This window comes from Phoca vitulina, unplaced genomic scaffold, assembly GCF_004348235.1.
Source record: "Phoca vitulina isolate PV1807 unplaced genomic scaffold, GSC_HSeal_1.0 scaffold15, whole genome shotgun sequence".
In the NCBI taxonomy this organism is placed as follows: Eukaryota; Metazoa; Chordata; class Mammalia; order Carnivora; family Phocidae; genus Phoca; species Phoca vitulina.
The window spans coordinates 37534632-37556935 of NW_022589718.1; the positions used below are offsets into that span (position 1 = coordinate 37534632).

At 37.5% G+C, this 22304-nt stretch overlaps 1 protein-coding gene across 2 annotated transcripts in view; it reads left to right on the plus strand.

Annotated features, from left to right (window-relative positions):
• The window catches only part of CSMD1 (CUB and Sushi multiple domains 1), a 2006418-nt gene that overhangs the window by 1407471 nt on the left and 576643 nt on the right, over nucleotides 1-22304 (plus strand). For both annotated transcript variants that reach the window (XM_032413252.1, XM_032413253.1), the window contains exon 9: nucleotides 12619-12743. In XM_032413252.1, the coding sequence (XP_032269143.1) occupies nucleotides 12619-12743 (125 nt within the window). The remainder of the gene's footprint in view (nucleotides 1-12618; nucleotides 12744-22304) is intronic.

A 22304-nucleotide genomic window follows, 5' to 3' on the forward strand; every position in this document is an offset into this window, starting at 1 on the left:
CCAGGTGCCCTTGAAATGTTTTATACATGCATGATTTTGGACCATCAGACCTTTGTCATTTGACAAATAATGATTCATTGAGGTATGAGTGCTTCCAAATGTTGATACACTTCACTACAGGATATCAAAAACATGGCATATGTTAATATCTCTATAGTTATTTTTGGAAAAATATTTAAGCATTGGGAAGGTGTCAAACTCATGGTGACACATAGAAATTTTCAAAATTTCTAATTTTTATTAAATAACTTGAATTTTATTATTGGCTACAATTTTTGTCAGTTATTTTTCTTGAATAAAAGTCTCATTCAAAAAAAAGGGCTCATTCATTCATTTTTTAAAGAGCATGTCTGACAACTCAAATATTAACAATAATAGCTTATCAGTTATTTTTTCAAATAAGAACGTGTTCCGTGAAAATAAAGCAGTTAATTCAGCTCACAATCCAAACAATTTCAATGCACTTTTTACCTTGAGATCGTGTCAGAATTCAGTATGCACCACAGATGCATTATGTATTCAATGACCAAGATTTATTAAAATTAAAAAATTTTCCTGCTTCCTCAAGGACTTTCTTAAGTGATGCTGGCCTTTCTTCTTCTTCCTCCTCCCCCTTCTCTTCCTCCTCCTCCTTCTTCTTCTTTCTCTTCTTTTTCTTCCTCTTCTTCTCCCTCCTCCTCCTCCTTTTCTTCTTCTTCTTCTTCTTCTTCTTCTTCATCTTCTTCTTCATGCTAGTGCATGGTGCTATTGCTTCTATTTAGGTTAGATCACTGTCAGCTTTGCTCACCATTGTTTTTTCACCATCAGTGGAAATAGCAACACATGGAAAAAAGCATACATCTCTTAGTATTATTATAAAAACAGTCTAATGTAAAAATATCATACCCTCTAAAGGAGTCTTACTGCCCACTCCAGGGATCTGTGGGCCACACCTTGAAATGAGGTGCATTAGATATGGAAGTTGACTCTATGCAGCATAAAAATAATCATTGAAGGCATGAGAAAAAAGGATATATGAACAAAGAAACATGCTATCTAGATATTTTCTATGTTTCTACTAAATTAAAACCCAGTGTCATCCCTACTAGTAGTTTGGTACTATGTAGTGATCCTGGGCATCTGATGTGTAAAATCTTTATTTATTTATTGAATGCCTCCATCCAGGTTAGAGTAAATCCATGTGTGTTCATATGCAAACTGGAAGATCACAACCATGTTAAAATGCCTAATGACCACTAAGTCGAATGATGTGTCATGGGCCCAGCATATAATAAGCTGACTATAAATGCTGGTGTTTTAAAAAGAGGGAGGATATTCTTGATTGTTTAAAGTCTTTTTGAGACTGTTTTTAATGAAAAGCAATTCAGTTCTTTCTAAATTCATGTAATCAAAACTAATGACTAACATATAATCCAAACTAATGACCACCATTGTCAAGAAGAGTGGATAGAATTCATTTGTAGTTAGCACTGTAATTATATGTAATTTGGGGCTGTTTCTGTTTAAAAAATGTTCACTTTATTAGGTTGGTAAAATATTCCTCATCTGATTTTATTTATACTATTATTTTTGTTTCTATGGAAATCTTTTTTTCCATAGGCAATCTAAATATTAATTCCAGTATTATCTATAAAGAATTCTAAATAAATGAAGCCTAAAACTTGAAGTTTCCTTATTTGAATTCAAGTCACTTTGGGGACAATTTTCTGACATTTTATTCACCACTGACCACTCTCAAAAAGACAAAGTATATTCATTAGAACTAAATAGTTATGAGTAGACTGATAGAAAAATTCAGACACCAATATGTAAGGGATGGAGCTGGAGTAGGGATGGAGAATTTTGGATGGAAACTGACTTCTATTATCAATCTATTTCATATGCTAGTAGGATAGGTACTCTAGGTACAGACAGATATAATTATCCTAACTTCTGCAAATACAGCTATTTAAATTCAGAATGTTAACATGCCAAGATACTATATCTAGTCATGGTTACAGCTGGGACTTGAAACCAGTTCCTATTGACTCCAAAGACCCTGTTGACCTCAAAGGTTTTTTTTAATAAGGACAATTACAATAACTAAATATTTTCACACCTGTCATACAGGACCACTGGATATGGTGTGCAGTTTGTGGACACCACTGTTTAGCCCTGTGAGGAGTCAAGATGTGTTTCAAACCTAACCTTGAGCTCAGTGTTCCAACCCATGTGCCTTAGCATGGGGTTCCCTACACTCAGCAGAAGGGTTATTTTTTCTAATTGACAACTAAGAGTGAATGTCATATTGTAATTTTGCACAGAGGATCTCTGTAGACTAGCAGCACCTGTGGAACACAGTGCTGGGTGTAATAGATTCTTTATATATCTATAAATATTATACATTATACAAAAATATTATATAGCCACATAGTTATAGGTTCTATGTATGTTGTATAAACATTGTATATGATATATTTATATAAATATTATATTTTGTATTGTTGCTACATGTTATAGGTTCTTTATGTATATTATTTCTAATCTTAAGATCTATTCTTTATAAAATTATTTATCACATTAATAGATGCTGAAATTGAATTTAGGGACCCCCCAGGTTTCTGAAAAATATGGGCTTCCATTCTCTTCCATGGCCCTCTTTCCTTTGCTTCCATATGTGCATCTCTCACTACCCTCCATGGCAGAACCCCATTTAACAACAATCCTAAACTTATACAAGCTGTATTACATATTCTAAAACTCCCTCCTCTTTAGAAAGGCCACTGCTACCTCAGGGTTCTGTGTTTCTGTTTTCAATTCTTAGTCATATTCTTAATCAAGTATAGTTTTCCCTCCTGCCACACCTCACCACCCATAAAAGTTGTCCTCAGGTGATAGATATCCCACAAGTGGAGTAGGGCAAGCTAATATAGAAACATGAGGAGCCTGAAGAAGCAAAATTGGGAAATGCTGACACATGCTCTATGGTTCTCCCTAGGATTTGTTTTTTGTAAGAAAGAATATTTTCTAATTGTCTCTGCCTTTCCCCATCCACACAGTCGCCTTCCATTTGTAGGACAAGGAGCCTTTACTCCCACCTTCCTTCATCCCATTATTTCAGCCTCTTCAGCACAACTTTTCACCTCACATATTTATGTTTCTCTCACATTAGATGTATGTTTCTACCATGTTGGATTATGAGGTCCCGAAGGAAAGAAGACCAAACAGAATTTATTGATTTAATTTCTTATTACTGTGCCCAACATATGGTAGACAGGTTTTTATGTTAGATTGGATTAAATTGAAACTAATAAGACTGTCACTAGGGTATACAATCATAGCCCAATTAGCAGCCAGCTAAACCCATTAAATTAACTGCCATTGGTTAGAGAGATTATAAAATTTTCTTAAAACATGACCTATGCACAAAAGGGAATTTGAGTGTTGGGAGAGTGATATTTCTGACTTAAGAAACAAATATTTAATTTATATTATCGATTTTTTATAGATCACTATTCAAGTTAATACTATTTGTTCTTACATCATGGTCCTTTTTTCTCAAAGGAATCTCACATTTATACACTTTATGAAGTCAAGGGCTGTCAAGTGGAATTATGTGTCATCCAATGAAAGGAGAAACTGGGATACATAAAATACTACTACATAATCAATGAGAAGCAGGAAAAAAAATTCCATAACCCAAGTCTCTTGGTAAACTCATTTCTACTAAATTTCACCTTCAGCCCTGTTTTCTTATAACACATTGATAATTTTCTTTCTTTTCTTTTCTTTTTTTCCTTTGGTATTTCTTACTACTGATAATTTTCTTTATAGTTTTAAAATGTTGGTGCAGCAAGCGTTAGTATTTCTCCATCGTAAGTCAGTTTCATTGATACCAGAGCCACCTGCCTTTTGTTACATGAAAATATAAAGAATTACACTAACAGTATATAAACTAGCATAAAAAACATACAAACCATATAAAATTTGAAAAATACTGGAGGGACATCACTCATTTCTATGCTGTTTACTGAATGTGGGCATCTCATTCTCTATAAGATTCTCTGTTACTAAGAGACTATGGTCTACGAAAAATATTTGCCAATCATTACTCTTCTTTCAAAGAGCATTGGCTGTATTTTTAAAAACAACTTAAAGAAATATCACAACCAATATTTTCCTGTCCACACTATTTGAAACCATCATGTGCCTTTGAGAAAGACACACTATGAATGTTTCAGGTCTCATTTTTCTGGTTAAAGCTGTCCCCAATAAAAATCCACCAAGTAGAACTCATGGAACATTCTTCTCTCTCTTCCACAGTCTTTCCAATATCTGTAATAGTAAGTTATTTTTTCATCAAAATAATAATATCCATTTAAGTAGTTTTCTGGTACAATAGATCATGGTTATTTAAGCATACCTTAATTTGTTAGTTTCAAAATGCAAAAGATAGTTGATGACATTATTAGGCCACTTGATCAACAGAAATGGCTTTTTAAATACTATGTGAATACTAGTGCTCTCTACAATGACCTTTGTAATGCAGTTTATTTCTCTGTTTATTGGTTTCCCCATCTGTAAAAGAGTTGAAATAGAAGACTTGAGGATTTCTAAAGTCTTTTAGAGCTGCAAATCTCTGTATCTCTTAGTCATACTTTTGACTTGATCTCTTATAGAATACAATTCTACAAAATTTCTGTGATGCTACTCAGGGGTACCAACAACCTTGAGGGTGAAGGAAGCATGTGAGATCATCATCACTGATACACAAAAGAGTTTCCAACTTTAAGAAGATTATAAATGCGGTGAACACTAAATAATTAACCAGTGCATTTATTTGGGGCCATTCTCCTGCTCCCCAATGTTTCCAATTCACTTAAAAAGTCCTCAGCATCTCTGATCACTTGCTTCCTTGCACAATGCACCTCCACCAAAAAAATGCATCCATGGAAAGAATGGATGGAGAGTTAGTGTTCATTGATCGCTGCTAGATGGAGATCTGCCAGCAGCCGTGCTCTTAACTGTCCCCAAAGATTCTAATTTAATTGATCAGGAATATGGCCTGAGCATTAGGATTTTCTTTTAAATTTTTAATTGTGGTAAATTGTATTTAGCATAAAATTCACCGTCTTAACCATTTTTAAGCATATAGTACAGTGACATTAAGCACATTCACATTGTTGTGCAACCATCCCCACCATCTGTCTCCAGAACTATTTCATCTTCCAAAACAAAGCAGTAACTTCTCATCCCCCACTGCATATGTCTCCTAGAAACCACATTATGTGCTTATGAATTGGATCACTCTAGATACCTCAATATTTGGATTTTTTAAGTGCCCATTTCAACAGGCAAACAAGGTCAACAACTATTGGACTGCCTGGTGTATGTCCTCCATAAAAAATTATTAGAGACAGGTGGGCATAACCACTCAGAAGGGCTTGCACTTGAAAACAAGTGTTTGAGATCATAAAGTATTGTGTGAAAGTGTGTAAATCTCGTTATTAGAAACCTCTTCCAGTAGCTTGTCTTCAATGACATCTATATGTCTGCAAAAGCCTGAAGAAAAAAGGGTTGCCAACTTGATTCCCCCCCCTTGCAAAAATATTGCCCAGTCATGGCCTCCATCAAATAATATTCTAGGAAAAAATAATAGAGAAGGTCTGTGAGCAGCTTCCATGAATGAGCAGGGATTTCAGGGACACCACAATGGAATAGTATTGGAAACCAGAAAACAATGGCAAACATGAGTCTAGAAGTAAATACACAGGCACTACTGAGCTTTTTGGAACTTCTATGTATTATCAAGCTTGTTATCCCAAGATCACGAGAGGAGAGTTAATGAAAAACGTCTGCTCCTGACTGGAGAGGACCTCCTGCCTCAGAACTCACAAGCAGACACAAAGGCAATGGGAGAAGAGCCTGTGGGAAAGTTCTGTCATTGAGGGACCAGCTTCTCCTGCAGCATCCAGATCCCCTTCCCACCTGTTCCTTCCCAAAATGCATCCTTTGTCATAGTGTGGATCTGGCTTTTGCTTCTGTAGGAACAGGTGGGTGGGTCGTGAGGAGGAGGATTTAATGTTTCTACTTTGTTGGGCAAATGACAGATTCCCATGAACTTAAAACATACTTGGAAGACTTAAATTAAATTGCCTCATGGGAAAACTCTCACGTTTTTCTAAATGGTGTGCTTCCAAAGGCTAGTCACTGTTTGAAGATTACTGGCCAATTGAAGCCCCTGTCACGGCATTATCGTTGCTCATCCCCTCGACGTACCTTATATTCCCATCATTGTTAGGGTCTTTGTTGCACAACTGTTAACATACAGCCTCTAAAAATGATATGAAATATTAGTTTCTGTTCTTTCCTTAGGCTAGAGAGATCCATCTACTCTGTAATGCATTTTTAGTGGTCCTAAATTGCCTTAAGGTTTGAGGAGATGAGTCTAAAAACTGTCTCTATAAAAAAAAAAAAAAAAATGACCCAGAAATGATACATTATGTGTGAAAATCAAAAGGGTGATAAAAGACATTCCAAAATTCACAGCAGCTGTGCATTTATCTCTCTGACGATGACGTTGTCTGTGTCACTGTGCAGACCGTGCACTTTGATGGTGTCTTAGGCACAAGTACCTGGGTTAGCACAGATTGTCCTTGTAGGCTTTCAGTCTCCTGGATGGGAACCACATCTTTCAGTTAATGGAGAGCATCCAGTTAAGTATCAAAGGTCTTTTCCGAGTGGAGGAAGGACTCACTTATTAGAGAATCAGTGGGCTTATCTAAAACAACTTATTTTGAAATAGAGGCACACGATCACAAAGATGCACCTACAAAATGGATGCAGAGGTGGATTTCTTCCTGAGGCTGTTGAGTTTTTGCTCCTATAGCCTTCAGATGCATTGGCTTGATGGACATTTACAGTTGATCTGAATCACATCTTTGTCTCTTGGTCATTCCACAGTTATTTGTTTCAGGGATAGTATAAGCTCAATGCTAAGGTCTAGGAGAGATTTCAAAGTGAACAAAACACAAGGCATTCCCTCAGTGGTGACTTTTGCTCTTGATACCTGCCTTTTCTGGGCGGCCCATTTGTCCAGCCTCACATCTTCTAGACTTGTGTGCTTCGGGTTAATATTTCTCAAATGAAACATAGAAGACAACATTAAAAGAACGAAGTTCCTTATCAAAGAGAGAGAAAGTAGAAGGGGTGAAGGACAGGAAACCAAAGTTGTGTGTCTCTGGGGGAGAAACTCTGGGCCAGGAGGGAGTGGGATACCTTGAGTGGCTTTCAGAATAACATTGGAAAATACCATTGTGGACAAACCTGGCTATCTTCAATTCCTGGAACAAACCATCAATTCCGAAACCAACAGGGCTTTCTATGAAGTGTAGGTAGGGGAGTTCAACTTAGAATACCTACACTCATTGTGGAAAAAACAAAGCAAAACAGCAAATAAATTCTGTGTATCTTCTTTTTCTAGCAATAAACTTTTCTTACCTTTTCACTAAAGGCAAAATGTATTGTTTTCCCGTAGCAGTGCAGATTTATTTAACTCATTATGCATTAATTGATGAAGTATCTCTTGCCCCAATAGCTCATCAGTACATCGTTATAACATTAAAGGCTGACCATAAGCAACTGTTAAGCCAATGTCGGTAGGGCAGAATAAAGGGCAATAGAAGAGGGTGGAGAGCAGATACATTTCTTTGTTAGAATTATTTTTCAGTTCTGTTTTAATGACAGATTATCATACATGGCCTCGGGAAAGTGGCTTCTCTTTATTCCTTCATTCAACACATATTTATTGGGTGTCTATGATGTGCCAGGCAGTTTTTAAGGCATTGGGGATATTTATGAATAGGGTTAGAACTTGAGTCTAAATATTCTAAAGATGTTGAAGGACATTAGAAGTGCTCCTGACAATTTTCCTCTCATTTCTGTCCTTGGATCAAATATCATTTTTTCCCCTTTTTCTAAAGTTAGGAAATACCTTCAAGTCATTTTAATATAGTTTTCAGAAAAAAAATTTTGCACCTTCCTCCAGAAACCACTGGAAGAATTAATTTTATTTATGAGAGGTAAATAATTTTTTATTGATTAAAAAAACAGTAAGGAGGAAGAGGCAGAGAGCAAAATGAAAGACGAGATGGGGAGAAGCAGGAGAGAGACCTGCATATGATAAGGATATTGTATTATTTGCAAAGTTAACTAAAGTGTATATAGGAGGTTGAATTATAGGTTCATGAATTCAGATGTACAACATGTAATTTTATTTATACTGTCATTTTTTTTTTTTTTAACAAATCCCCATTTTGTCTGAGTCAGAAAATTTTATGTATTCATCCTTGAAGTTGTGAAAATCAATGATTGGTCAATTCATTAGGTTTAAAGTCAGTTACTTCTTTCTCTCTGCCTTTACGATATTAAATGCCAGGGCTTAAGGAAAGGCCATCCCAGCAAAGGTGGGGAGAAGACACGATGCATCCACCTCATTGTGTGCCCCATGGATTGCCACCATGGTCCCCCTCAAGGTTCTGGCAGGACGCACACCCTCCTCCTGGCTGGGGAATGACTTCCAGAACTATGGCCTCCAAAGCCAGCACGCAAGAGCTGTGAGCGTTTGGGGGTGCACTGCTCTATCATTCCAGGGGCCCTATCTTCTTGTCTTCATTAAGCTAGCCATACTGCCATACTTTCCTCTGGAGAGGATACACCATAAGACACAGAGAATTCGCTGTGAGGTCACAGATGGAAAATGGTGACAAGTCCGGCATTACCCTGGGATCCCCACAGGCAACACTGGAAGATCCTATCTTATTCCACCTCATTCCAACCTGCTTCCTGGTCCAAGGCGTGGTAGGAAAACAGGGCTCCACATTTCCACAGCCATGACACAGCCTCCTCTCATGTCTCTGCTAGCGCTCCCTGTCCTTCACCGCTTCAGCTTGGAGTTCTGCTTTAAACAAAGAGGCAGATTCTCTGTGTATCATCTATCTATCTATCATCTATCTATCTATCTATATCTATCTATCTTCTATCTATCATCTATCTATCATCTATCTATCTATCTTCTATCTATCATCTATCTATATCTTCTATCTATTATCTATCTATCATCTATCTTCTATCTATCATCTATCTATATCTTCTATCTTCTATCTATCATCTATCTATCTATCTATATCTATCTTCTATCATCTATCTATCTTCTATCTATCTACCATCTATCTATCTATCTACTATCTATCTATCATCCATATATCTATCATCATCTATCTTCTATCTATCTATCTATCTATCTATCTATCTATCTATCTATCTTTTACCTATCATCTATCTATCTATCATCTATCTCCATCTATTGATCTGTCTATTGATTTAGAAAACTCTAAATGGAGGAAGTGGTTACTTCAGTAGGTTCAATAGAAGTCAACCAGTATGGGTTGAGGAAAGATGTGGGATCTCTCTATCTAGATAGTTTATATCTCTGGTAATTCATGGACAGTTAGACATCACATATCTTATTTTGGATTCTGCTTTAAACTTTAAGTCAATTTAGTTGCTGTTTTTCAGTTTTTTTATCATCAGAAATAATTATGATACCAATATTAAATAAAGGCACAGCCATTATTTAGGAAAAGCGAATTTAGAAATAGTTCATGTTAAAACTGAGCCATATTTAGAAATAGTTCATTCACCTCAAAAGACTCTTCAAATCATGGTCGGTAAAGTCAAGTAGATGGTGACAAATGAAATGTCTTTGGAATTCAGAAACTTGAGTGATGAGCTTTTCAGAAGAGCTAAGCATTAAAGAACTGAAACATTTATTTTCCCTGTTCTATTTAAAACACAAAATATGCTACTTTAACTGTATAACTTAAATTTTGCCACTTAGGTATTTATTATCTATGTATAATATATCTTGATCTTACATAACTTCAGTTCTCTGTTATTTCTTACACTTTCTAACTACTAGCAATTGTCAAAGTTGTTCAACATAATTAATCTAAGGTGTTCTAAATTTACCTGTTAATGGGGAGGTATTAACTTTTTTTCTGGAATTTTCTTCTAAGAGTTCTTTCCAGAAAATCAACTTGGATTAGGTTGGGACCTTAAATTTTAACTTTTTATTAACATTTGCATCTTTGATACCTAGAGTGAAGTAGCATATGGTAGATGTTCAATAGAAATGTATTAAAAGTGATAAAATATGTGAAAACTGAGATTTTGGTAACTAGAAGGAAGTGAAGATAGGGCTGAACACAGAAATAACAGTTGCTTTCAGAGCAAAATTTTCGGATTTATTTCATTTATTCAGTGTGGCTCCAGAGGTTTAAACAAAAGCCAATGAGCAGAAATTATGGACAGATGCATCTAACATGTATGGCTGCTTTAAATAACTGGTAGGACTGACTGAAAATGAGAATTAGGTCTAGAATTTGGTTTTTACACTTTTCACTTTCAAAGATAAGACATGTTATGTACCAACAATACAGTATTTCTCAAAATTTGTTCCATAGAGTTCTAGTTGCCCTGGATTGTTGGTGAAAAGGGGCTTCCTGGATATATAAGCTTGGAAATTTTTACATACTTTATATTCTCTTAGGTAAGCAAAATGCATTTTTGTGTATTTAATTTCAGTACACTGAGAAGACCCGTTAGAAAAGAAAGATGCTAAATTTTGTTGAATCCAGAATTTTTCATGTTGGTCTGACCCTGATGTGATGATTTTTGCAGACATCTATGACCATCCCCAGAGTGTTATTTAGAAGTGTGGGAAATTCTGACATAATATCCCTTGAGTAATATTCACTCTGAGATCATAGAGGAGATGATTTCGACAAGCAGGAAGGCAATGCGTTAGTTTATTTTCCCTCACTCTTGCATCTGTTATTAACTGTGTCCATGCACATGGGCCACTGTGCATCTTTTCCCACAAAGACTCCCTTGCATTCCCATTTTTGTTAACATCAACTTGAGGGTCTTTCAAATATGATCTCACTGATATGTGGAATTTGAGAAACAAGGCAGAGGATCATAGGGGAAGGGAGGAAAAAATGAAACAAGATGAAACCAGAGAGGGAGACAAACCATAAGAGACTCTTAATCTCAGGAAACAAACTGAGGGTTGCTGGAGTGGAGGAGGGTGGGCGGGCTGGGGTGGCTGGGTGATGGACATTGGGGAGGGTATGTGCTATGGTGAGCGCTGTGAATTGTGTAAGACTGATGAATCACAGACCTGTACCCCTGAAACAAATAATACATTATGTGTTAATAAAAAAAAAAGAAAGAAAATATGTAGAATTTCCTCTTGAAGTAATAGGCTTGTCGATACCAAAATACTACTACACTCAGCTTCATGCCAAAGTTTAGAGGAAGGAATAGCATGTATTCAGACCGGTGGGTGCCTGGCACATTTTGTTATGCACCTGTTGAACAGTTATCCTACAACAACATCTTGTTACTCTTACAACCTTACAGGTTCAAGTTTGCAGATGTAGCTCTGGAGCCAAAACAATGTGTCACCCAACCTTAGGATGGATGGATTGCTCTTTTCTAAAACAAATAATTCTTTTCCTGTAAGGTATATTTCTGAAATGTCGTATCACCCGCCTTCTGAATATAATGTTTGTGGTAGTAACATAGATTTTTTTTTTTAGTGAGACATTTTCTCCTTCCTGCCCTTCTTTGGAAGAAATTTTATTTTATTTTATTTTATTTTATTTTATTTTATTTTATTTTATTTTATTGTGATAAAACACTTCTCATGAGGTCTATCCTTTTAGCCAATTATAATGTAAGTCCACATTTCTGTTGACTAGAGGCTCAGTGTTGTGTATCTGATCTCTAGGGCTTATTCATCTTACTTAAATAAGACTTTATGACAGTTGATTAATAACACCCCATCTCCTCTCCCCCCAGGCCCATAGTAACTACCCTCCAGCCCTTGATTTTATGAGTTTGACTATTTTAGGCCCTTCATGTAAGTGGTACCCTCTAGCACTTGTCTTTCTGTGTAAGGAGACATTTTCCTAACCTGGACTTTTATTTTTCTTTTTTTTTAAAGATTTTATTTATTTATTTGACAGAGAGATACAGCGAGAGAGGGAACACAAGCAGGGGGAGTGGGAGAGAGAGAGGGAAGCAAGGAGCCCGATGTGGGGCTCGATCCCAGGTCCCTGGCGTCATGATCTGAGCCGAAGGCAGATGTTTAACAACTGAGCCGCCCAGGCACAAGGACTTTTTCAAACCTTGTTTTTGTAGACATTTATTCACAAGGAATGACTACAACATTGTTTTGTTTTCAGGGCGTGCAACTGTTTCTCCACACATTTTCTTAATTAGGCCACAGCATGAAGTCAGGTCACCTTTGTTATTTTGTCTATTTTACAGATAAGAAATTAAGGTTCATACATTTATTTAGCTATGAAGTTGGCACAACAGAAATTGAACCCAGGCCTTGAGACTCCATCTTTTGCTAAATTACATGGTTATATCTAAGAATAATTCTCTAATGGATTGCTTGAAGTGTGATATTGATTGGATGGCATAATACACCCATAGCACTATGCTGATTTTTTTAAAGAAGGTTTCCAAGAATAATTTGGGTTGTTTTGCTTTGTTTTAATTGCTTAGGGTTGGTGCAAATGTACAGTTCTCCTGTGAGGACAGTTATGTGCTCCAGGGATCCAAGAGCATAACCTGTCAGAGAGTCACAGAGACACTGGCTGCGTGGAGCGACCATCGGCCCATTTGCCGCGGTAAGGTGCACGCCCTGGTGTCCTCACCCTCGCTCCGTCTTCCGTCACAGTTAGCACGTTTTGTGAATACCCGATGAGACAACTGCAAAGCAGCATCGTGTATGTGGTGAACAGACAAAGCAGAACAAAGCAGATAACGATGCATGTTTTCCTAGTGATGTGGGTAGAAAAGAAATATTTCTTTGAAATTGGTTAGCAAGCAAACATTTCCAAGGATATTAGTGGTTTTTAAACTTCAGAAACTATGGGAGCAAACCTAATCATTCAAATTCATGCACACACACTTACTTAGTATAACTTGGTGCTCATCTATATATATACACACACAGTTTGCACATTACGAAAATCGGTTACGTAACCAGATCCTTTGGCAAGTTTTATGCACGCCCCTGCAAATCTAAAAATGCTCACCTTTAATGGCAGTGAGGTTAATTCTTGGGTTTTGATGACACCAGTGATAAAGGAACTTTATTAGCACAATCCTGAGTTAATATTTCACTGATAAATTGTCTTAAACTAATCTCTGACATAGCAGAACAAAAGAGTGCATCATCATCATCTTCTTCAAAAATGTCAAAATATTGATTTGTCACTTCCAGGAAGTATATGAACAGTCCTACCAGAATTATACAAACCACAGTGAAACCAGCAGAAAACTGTTTTGGCTGTTTTAATATGGAAAATTAATAAAAATCCAAAGAAAAACGAGGGTTTGGTTTTGGTTTTGGTTTTTGCATTTTGGCCATAAAATAATTTATGCAAACTGGTACTTTTATTTTTTTTATTTATTTATTTTTTTATTTTTTTTAAGATTTTATTTATTTAACAGAGAGACATAGCGAGAGAGGGAACACAAGCAGGGGGAGTGGGAGAGGGAGATGCAGGCCTCCCGCCGAGCTGGGAGCCCGATGCGGGGCTCGATCCCAGGTCCCTGGTGTCATGATCTGAGCCGAAGGCAGAAGCTTAATGACTGAGCCACCCAAACTGGTACTTTTAAAGGAAGGGGGAAAAAAGCACAAAGTTGACCCTGGAGTAAAAAGGGAAGTTTTATATATAAGAATATTTTATGTCTCCTTATAGCCTTTTTTAAGGTGAAAAGATTCATATTTTATAAATTTTAAACAGTGTCAGATACATCCTATGAAATCAAGTAGCTACCAAATACACTGCTAACTTTATCTAAGAAAGACTGTGTTGCAGGATTTGCTCTATTGTTCCCCTTACCTATAACTACTTGAGGTTTTCTAAACTGTGGGAAATGCACCATTGTGGCATCTTCATGCACCTTGAGGACAGACTGTGTCTGTGTTCTGGTTGAAGGAGGCTTCTTCCTATGCTTCTTGGAGATGCACCAATCTCTGGTCAAGGAAACGTGAATGCTATGCCCTTCTGCTCTTTGTTACTAGACTGCTTTGTCTAATACTAAAGTGACAGTACCTGGCTTCCAAAGGATCTATAGCAAAAGTCATGTTCCTACCAAGTGATGGTAATGTGTAATGCTCCCAGAAATAAATGAGGACTAATTCACCAGTATTATTTTCCCCCCTAAGGGAAAATTTTTCCCCTAAGGGGGAAAAATGCTTTTTTTCTTTAATGTTTTCCTTGCTTTTCTATACCAGAAACATATGCCATTATTTTAAAATCCCAAAATAGGCAAAACTAGGAAATGTGCATCCATTTTAAATTGATATTTTGGAGTCACATAAAGGAAATATGTGTGTAAGATATTATTTGATTCTTATCTTATTTCTTAATCCATAACTTTTTCTTTTTTTGCCCTGAATCTCATCTTAAGCTCAAAACAATCTGTCGGGATCCTGGCCCCCACTTATAACCTGACTTGGTATCAAACACCCAGGGGCTCTCACCTCCTAGTAGACAGGGCTCCCCACCCAGGCTGCGGGGGCGGGGAGGCATCCTTCTTCATCCTCCACCTCCAAACACGTCACTCTGAGATAACTGCAGAGAGAGCCTTTTAGCTTCCTGTTCTCACAGATTCTCATGTCCTATGATGTTTTAGAAGAGAAAGGCTCTCCAGTGGCATCTTGGTTGTGTGGTTCTCTGGGCTTGTTTCCCGTGAGAGACCAGTCAATCACTCTCAGACACCCACCTCCCTCATACCCAGAAGCGAAGAGCATTCACCTCTATTGTCCCCTCTTTCCTCCTCCCAGCTGGTGACCCTGTGGTTTTGCTTAAACTAGATATACCTTCATTTTTATGGAGTAATCCTTTAGTTCATGTTCAGTTTAGTCCTTGTCCAATTACTTTTTAGCTTTCTGAAATGATGAGCTATAGTAGCTGGAAGTAAGTTTTAAGAAGACATTTCCATGAAGGAGGTATATATCCAATCCGTATACCTCAACCAGAACAGATTGTGTCTAGGGAACAATAACAGTATTTTTTTTTAAACTTAACATTTTAAAGAAATTATATTTTAATATATTTGGAGTAGTAAAACATTAAACAATCAAAAAATTAATTAGAAAAGCCTGAAACCTTCTAAAGAGAATTTGAGATACACTATTTAGAATTAGGTGATAAAGACTAGGTGACAAAAATCCAAACCCAAGAAGAGTTTCCACCAAATGGAAATAGGTTTCTCTCTCATGAAGAAGGTAGGAATCAGACAGAACAGGACTAGGAGGGCAGCTCTGTCTCAGGGATAAAAATGTCCTCAAGACTCACCCTGTCAGCCCTGTGGCCAGGCCCTCCCCGTGATGGTCCAAGGTGCTGTCCAAATCCCAGGTAATAGGATACAGGGGGGTTAGAGGAAGCAGGGAGAAGCCCAGCAGGAAACATCACATGCATTTCTGCTCAGTACCACTGACCAAATTCCAGCCAAGTATTCCTACCTGGTTGTGAGACTTTGAAGTATAATTTTCAGTCTGGGCAATCAAATATACAACAAACAATTATATTTCCATGGAAGAAAGGGGAAATATACATTAAGGGAAATAGCAATCTCTGCCAAGGAGATATACTTCCGTAAGAAGGAGAGGTAGGATGAATCACTGAATAGATATCACAACTGTTTTGTTTTTGTTTTTGTTTTGTTGCTGTTGTTATTTCTTCCCTGTATCACCCGCAGCTTTCTATGAGTGAGAGGGTAGCCCATGATCATTCAGGCTTCTCTCATGTCTCTTGGCATTTTTGTATCAGTGCTGAGTTTTAGCTGTAAGCAATATGGATGAAAACAGCTGGAACAGTGTGTATAAGAGTATCCCAGTTTCTGGACTAGAAAAGACTTATCTGTGAGCATCATGGTCAAATAAGAAACCTGTGCATTCCCCTTCTCTATCCTGCACTCACCTCCTAGCCATATGGTCCCCTAACAAGAGGACAGCTTTCTTGTTCAAAACCAGCAGGAACGTACATCCCTCTAATCTGGAAAGCAGAGTCTTATACAACATCATGTAATCACCACGTAACATGACATAATCAATTACTCATACAGCTGAATGACCACATGCATTAGTACATCTGTGGGCTGACCCTATAGGGGATTGTTTTGAGGAACCTCTAGATTTGTGCTCTCCACTAGAAATAAAATGCAAGCTATATATAATTAAAAATATGTAAAAAAAGTCTAGTTGCCAGGGCGCCTGGGTGGCTCAGTCGTTAAGCGTCTGCCTTCGGCTCAGGTCATGATCCCAGGGTCCTGGGATCGAGTCCCACATCGGGCTCCCTGCTCGGCAGGAAGCCTGCTTCTCCCTCTCCCACTCCCCCTGCTTGTGTTCCTGCTCTCGCTCTCTCTCTCTCTGTCAAATAAATAAATAAAATCTTTAAAAAAAAAAAAAAAAAAAAGTCTAGTTGCCAGATTAAAAGTGAGTAAAAAAGCAAAAGTGAAACAGGTAAAATTAATTTTAATAACATTTCACACAATATCCCACAGATATTATCCTTTTGACATATAGTCAATATAAAGATTATTTTTTTTTTTACCTTCTTTCTTTTTTTTCATGTTATGACTTGGAAATCCAGGTGTATTTTAAACTGAGAGCACATCTCATCTCAGAGTAGCCATGTCTCATATGCTCAGTAGTCACACTGGCCACTGCCCATTATGGACATTAAAACTCCAGATACGTAGCTCGGCCCGTGGGAAAGCAGTAACACCCTTGTAGATATGAAGAGAAGAAATGAGTTCAGTGAGTCATACCCTGTGTCCCTGGGTGGCATCTCTCACTGGAGAATATACTTTCATCCATTAAAATTCGTAAGTTTTTCAGGTTGGCAGTATTTAGGAACTCTGAGTCTGTCATCATTCTCTCCTTTAAATAGTGCCTCGGGATGCCTGGGTGGCTCAGACAGTTAAGCATCTGCCTTTGGCTCAGGTCATGATCCTGGGGTCCTGGGATCAAGCCCCGCATTGGGTTCCCTGCTCAGGGGGGAGTCTGCTTCTCCCTCTCCCTCTGCCCTTCCCATCTCTCTGAAATAAATAAATAAATTTTTTTTTTTTTAAAGATTTTATTTATTTATTTGACAGAGAGAGACACAGTGAGAGAGGGAACACAAGCAGTGGGAGTGAGAGAGGGAGAAGCAGGCTTCCGGCGGAGCATGGAGCCCGATGTGGGGCTCGATCCCAGGACCCTGGGACCATGACCTGAGCTGAAGGCAGACGCTTAACGACTGAGCCACCCAGGCGCCCCAAATAAAATTTTTTAAAAAATGCCTCTACTTGCTTCTAATGATGGGCTCATCAATTACAGAAGAGCTGAAAAAAACATTTTTAAATGGAAATTTAAAAAAAAATTAAAGGGGAGATTTTATAACTATTTCTGTAAAAAAGATAGGTTGTGATATCTAAAATGTAAGGGGAGATGGCTACCATGAAACTTAATGATTTTTCAAATAAAACCCAAAACAGACTGTAGGAATACTTAACTTAGCTATCGATGGGTCCCAAACGCCAAGTGCAATTTTCTGAGTTCATTTTCCAGTCTGTGCTATCACCATAAAAAATACTATGTAAGAAGAGAACATCATGGTTTGGGTTTTCTTGATTCATTCTGAGCCTAATTTAAAGGAGCCCTTATATTGATCATCTCAGCCAACATGTTCTAAATTCAACCATCACTCAAATGCAGTAAAATGCCCCTGGTCTGAGCTTTGGACCCATTATGAGATTTCAGATAGGTGAATTAAGGACTTGTTCTCAAGGTTCCCATCTTCATGAAGGGTCTCTAACTCTTAGGTAATTATTGTGCCTTCTAGAGAAGGAATATCTGATGGAAGCATTTGATAAATTGCAGTGAGTCAGAAGTGATCTTTCACATCTGGACACTGGTGTCATTAGCCAATGCTTACATTAGCTAATTAGCTTTGAGGATGGGGGGGGGCATTACTTTTTCCTCCAGCTATACTGAATAGAGGAATGGTTGTCACAGTTTGGTAATTATACAAGAGATTTTGTTTGAAATTCTGCTTACTTCATTTAGAGATATGAAAACAACTATTATGATTTTTCACAAGATAAAATGTTATGCGCTGTGTAAAACTACATAAAATATTTTTGGCAGTAGATTTTTAAAGTAAGCAAACAAACAAAGGAAGAGGACATAGTTTTATTTTTTTAAGTAAAATGTTTCAGCTTGGCATTTCATTCCATCAATACTAACAGGGACTTAGTAGAGAGAACTTCCTTTAATGCTCATGCACTCTGATCTGTGGAATTAATGTTTTTAGTTGCTCACTGAGTTGAAAGAGCACTTAAGAAAAATGAAGTATTATTTGCAGTTGTAAGTGCAGTTACATGGAAGCCAATTAGAACCACAGGGGGTCGTAGAATAAAGCTATTACCTTGGGACTCCAAGTTAGGCTAGCTAAGAATTACCTTCAACTTATTAAGCTGTCATTTACCAAGAACTTTTGTAGTTTGTTTCCTACCCATATTCTCTGTCCATGCAGAAATAACCTTGTAAATAGTAGTAAAAAGGCCACTTATACCTGAACAAAGACTCTTCATTCTGCCAGATTAAATTTTAAATCAATTTTAAGATGATATTTTGTATACTGATTATTTTACCAGATAGCTGTGACCTCAGAGATCTAAAGAGACATACAGACTTTTAACTTTCATGTAATTCCAGTGAATTTGGAAAATTTTCTCTTGTTGCTTCTAGACTCCCAAGGTTTTATACTTTTCAGGTGAAGGCCACTTGGGTGAAAAAAATACGTTTTTATCTTTTTTTTTTTTTTATTAGGTTATTGGAAATAATAAAGCTGTGTATTTTTATAATACTCTCAACTTCTGTTGACATAAAATGACTTGAACACTAACATTAATTTAGTGCCGATTATATTCCTAGAACATAATAAGGAAGTCTCGGACTTAGCATCCTCTCATGTGTTGTCCTTCTACCTGGGACGCTTTCCTCAGGTGTCCATGTGGCTGTCTGTCCTGCACCTTTCTTCAAACGTCATCTCTTCCAAAATCCTTCCATGACCACCATCTTCCCGAGTAAGCCCTTTCCAGATACTCCCCCAACCCTTACTCAGATCCTTCTAGAAAGTTGCTATGTCCACATTAGATTAGATGGCGTGTGTTTATGCATTTAATTACCTGAGGAAGGCAAGGGTCTCGTTTTTGTTCTCTCTCTGCTATATTGCCCATGCCTGATACGGTGCCCTACTCGCAATAAGCATGTCACGTGTATTTCTGTAATGTACCGGGCCACATGCTGAGTGCCTTCCTTACTCTCCTTCTTTCAATCCTCACAGCGATCACAGATGGAGTTACTTTTATTATACTCACTGAATAAACTGAGGGGCGTAAAATGACATAAATTAAGATTAGCCGTCCAAAAAAAAAAAAAAAAGATTAGCCGTCCAGTAACTGCATAAACCAGGCTTGGAACTCAGCTCTGATTAAGACAAGCAACTCTTAACCTCTATGACATACGTTCTCTGCTTTGGTTGACAATCTGGAAACAAACATAAAAGCTGTGATTGAAAAAAAATGCTTTCTCCTAAAAACATACAAGAAACAGAGTATCAAATATATTATTAATGTGCTTGAAACATGCTTCAACTGAGTCCAGGTAACCTCTTAATTTAAATTTCGTCAATTAGAATATTCTTCTCCAATTAACTTGATTAATTAAATAGTTACTATAGAACAGTACAGATTCCTGGAACTGAATTTACATAAGTAGGCAAATTATTACTTCATATTACATAAGATAAATTATGTGAAACAAATATGTTTTGTACTTAATAAATATTCATTGATTAAATAGATAAATGGCATATATTTGCATTCAAAATCAGTTTTTTTTCTCCCTGTCCACTTTCCCTCTTGATATATTTTCAACTATCATTTTGTGAATTCTCATTTAATTTTAAAAACATAAGACATATAAGTAAATTTTGAGTTTACAAATTTAGAACACTGCCACATGAGTAATATTAGCTGTACATTAGGTCACGGTGATTACCAAAGGCCATGTATTAAGCATTATTAAGCATTTAAGCATGTATTACTTTATATTAGATGTTGTATTTCCAGGAAAATCTTGACAAGGGAGAGACCTTAGCATGAGTAGAAAGTGGTTCAGTTATAATATGTAAAAATATATACATATACGTTTCAACAATGGAAATATTTTTAAATCTTGCTATAAAACCTTGTTTGACATGACAGTATTATCATTGCTTAAGTATGTTGGCCAAGGAAATACTTTGCGGACTACCTGAATCCCTGCTTAGTACAGAAGCCCGTGTTGACGAGGAAGTCCCCCTCCTCCAAGGGCACCGTGCAATTGCTCTCCATCATCCGGACAGCTTTGCTAAGCTAACAGGTCGGTACTTGTCTGAAAAGCTACACGATCCACTCCCAGTGTGCGCTGAGGAGTCAGCCAAGAGTCCAGGAGCGGAAAGAGACAGGCCAGGGGACAAATCTTCAGGGTTCTAACCATCCGAATTAGATAATAGCATGGCTTTATGAATGTCTGCAGCATTGGTCAAGTTCCTATTCAATTCTAGCAGAAAAACTGCTGGCAAAGCAATCCAGATGTGGTTTGCAGATAAACTGATACTAACCATCCTCCTTTAGAAGGTTCTGTATGCCCTGCTGATCCCCTCAACTCCCGTTCTTCCTTCCTGCCCTGCAGGCTGGCCCATCCCTCATATTCTTACAGAACATGATCTTGGGGAGGGGTCGGGGTGCAGAAGCACACACGCTGAACATCCCCGTGGCTCCGCGGCACATGAGGCTCAGCCATCGGACACATGCCAGTAGAGTTCTTAGTCCTGGTTCCTTTCTCGTCCCTCAGGCTGTTCTGTGTTCTTCTCTAGCTCTTATTCTTCACGAAGATTAGGTTTTCACAAGACATATGAAATACAGAGGATATGAAGGAAATTAGCCTTCTGATGCTTGAAGCTGATGAGGAGGAAGTTTGGGGTGTGACACAGCAAACGGTGTGGCCTACTTGGCCCTAAAATTCAGGGAACTGGCCATTTCATATAACCTGCCACAGAACCACAGAACAGAAAGAGAACCCCAGGTGACAGACTGTCTGCAGGAGATTCAGAAGATAACGCCCAGTCTGCCTGGCAACCGCTGTGTGCACCTGGATAATAATCCATAGAAATCATGATAATTCAAAATACATCATTATTATTCAATAAGGACTCTGCACATTGGACTTTGAGTGGTTGCCAGTGGAAAATCTGAGGATTATCTGTGATTAGTAGGAGGGCTTGATACGGAGAGCAGCACCTAATGAAACAAACATAATTGGTGTGATGACAGTGATACCATCATTTGGTGAAGAAGCAGATGATGAGGATGGGGAAGATTTCGAAGGGTAAAGTCTGTGATACTAGCTGAAGTTTTCAGTTTCTTATAACAGAGGATTAGAATTAAATAATTATAGGTAGATCGTATTATTTAAACTCATACTACTATTGGGACTCCTGGGTGGCTCAGTCGGCTAAGTGTCTGCCTTCAGCTCAGGTCATGATCCCAGGGTCCTCAGTGCAAAGCCTGCTTCTCCCTCTCCCCCACCCCCGCTCGTGCTCTCTCTCTCTCTCTCTGACAAAAGAAAAAAAATCTTTAAAAAAAAGTTTAAAAAAATAAAAATAAAGCCATTATACTATTTAAAAACTACAATAAGTATTTATGGGGAAAATTATCAAATTCTAGGAATTGTTCTAATTATCAAAACAGAATACGCCCTGAATATTCCCACGTATTTTATTTCTGCTGATTATTTTGATTGCTTGATTAAAAAAGTATGGGTTAAAAAATAGTTAAAATTAACGGACTAGAACAACGCATTGCAAAAATGGAAATATATTTCTTAGACAAAAAAGAAAAAGAAAAATTATTTTATGAATTAATCTGACAATTTCTGGTGAAAAATATCTCCGAGGAGACTGGATTTATCACTCACTCTATGTGAACCAGTCCTAAGTATGCATGAAACTCTGGGAAATGTGCTGCTTTCCTATAAATATTTTACTAATGGTTATCTCACTAAAATATATGATCACTAAAAATCATATTTCCCCAAGCAGTGGTAAGATGAATTTCATGGAGAGCAGGTAGGCAATTTGAAT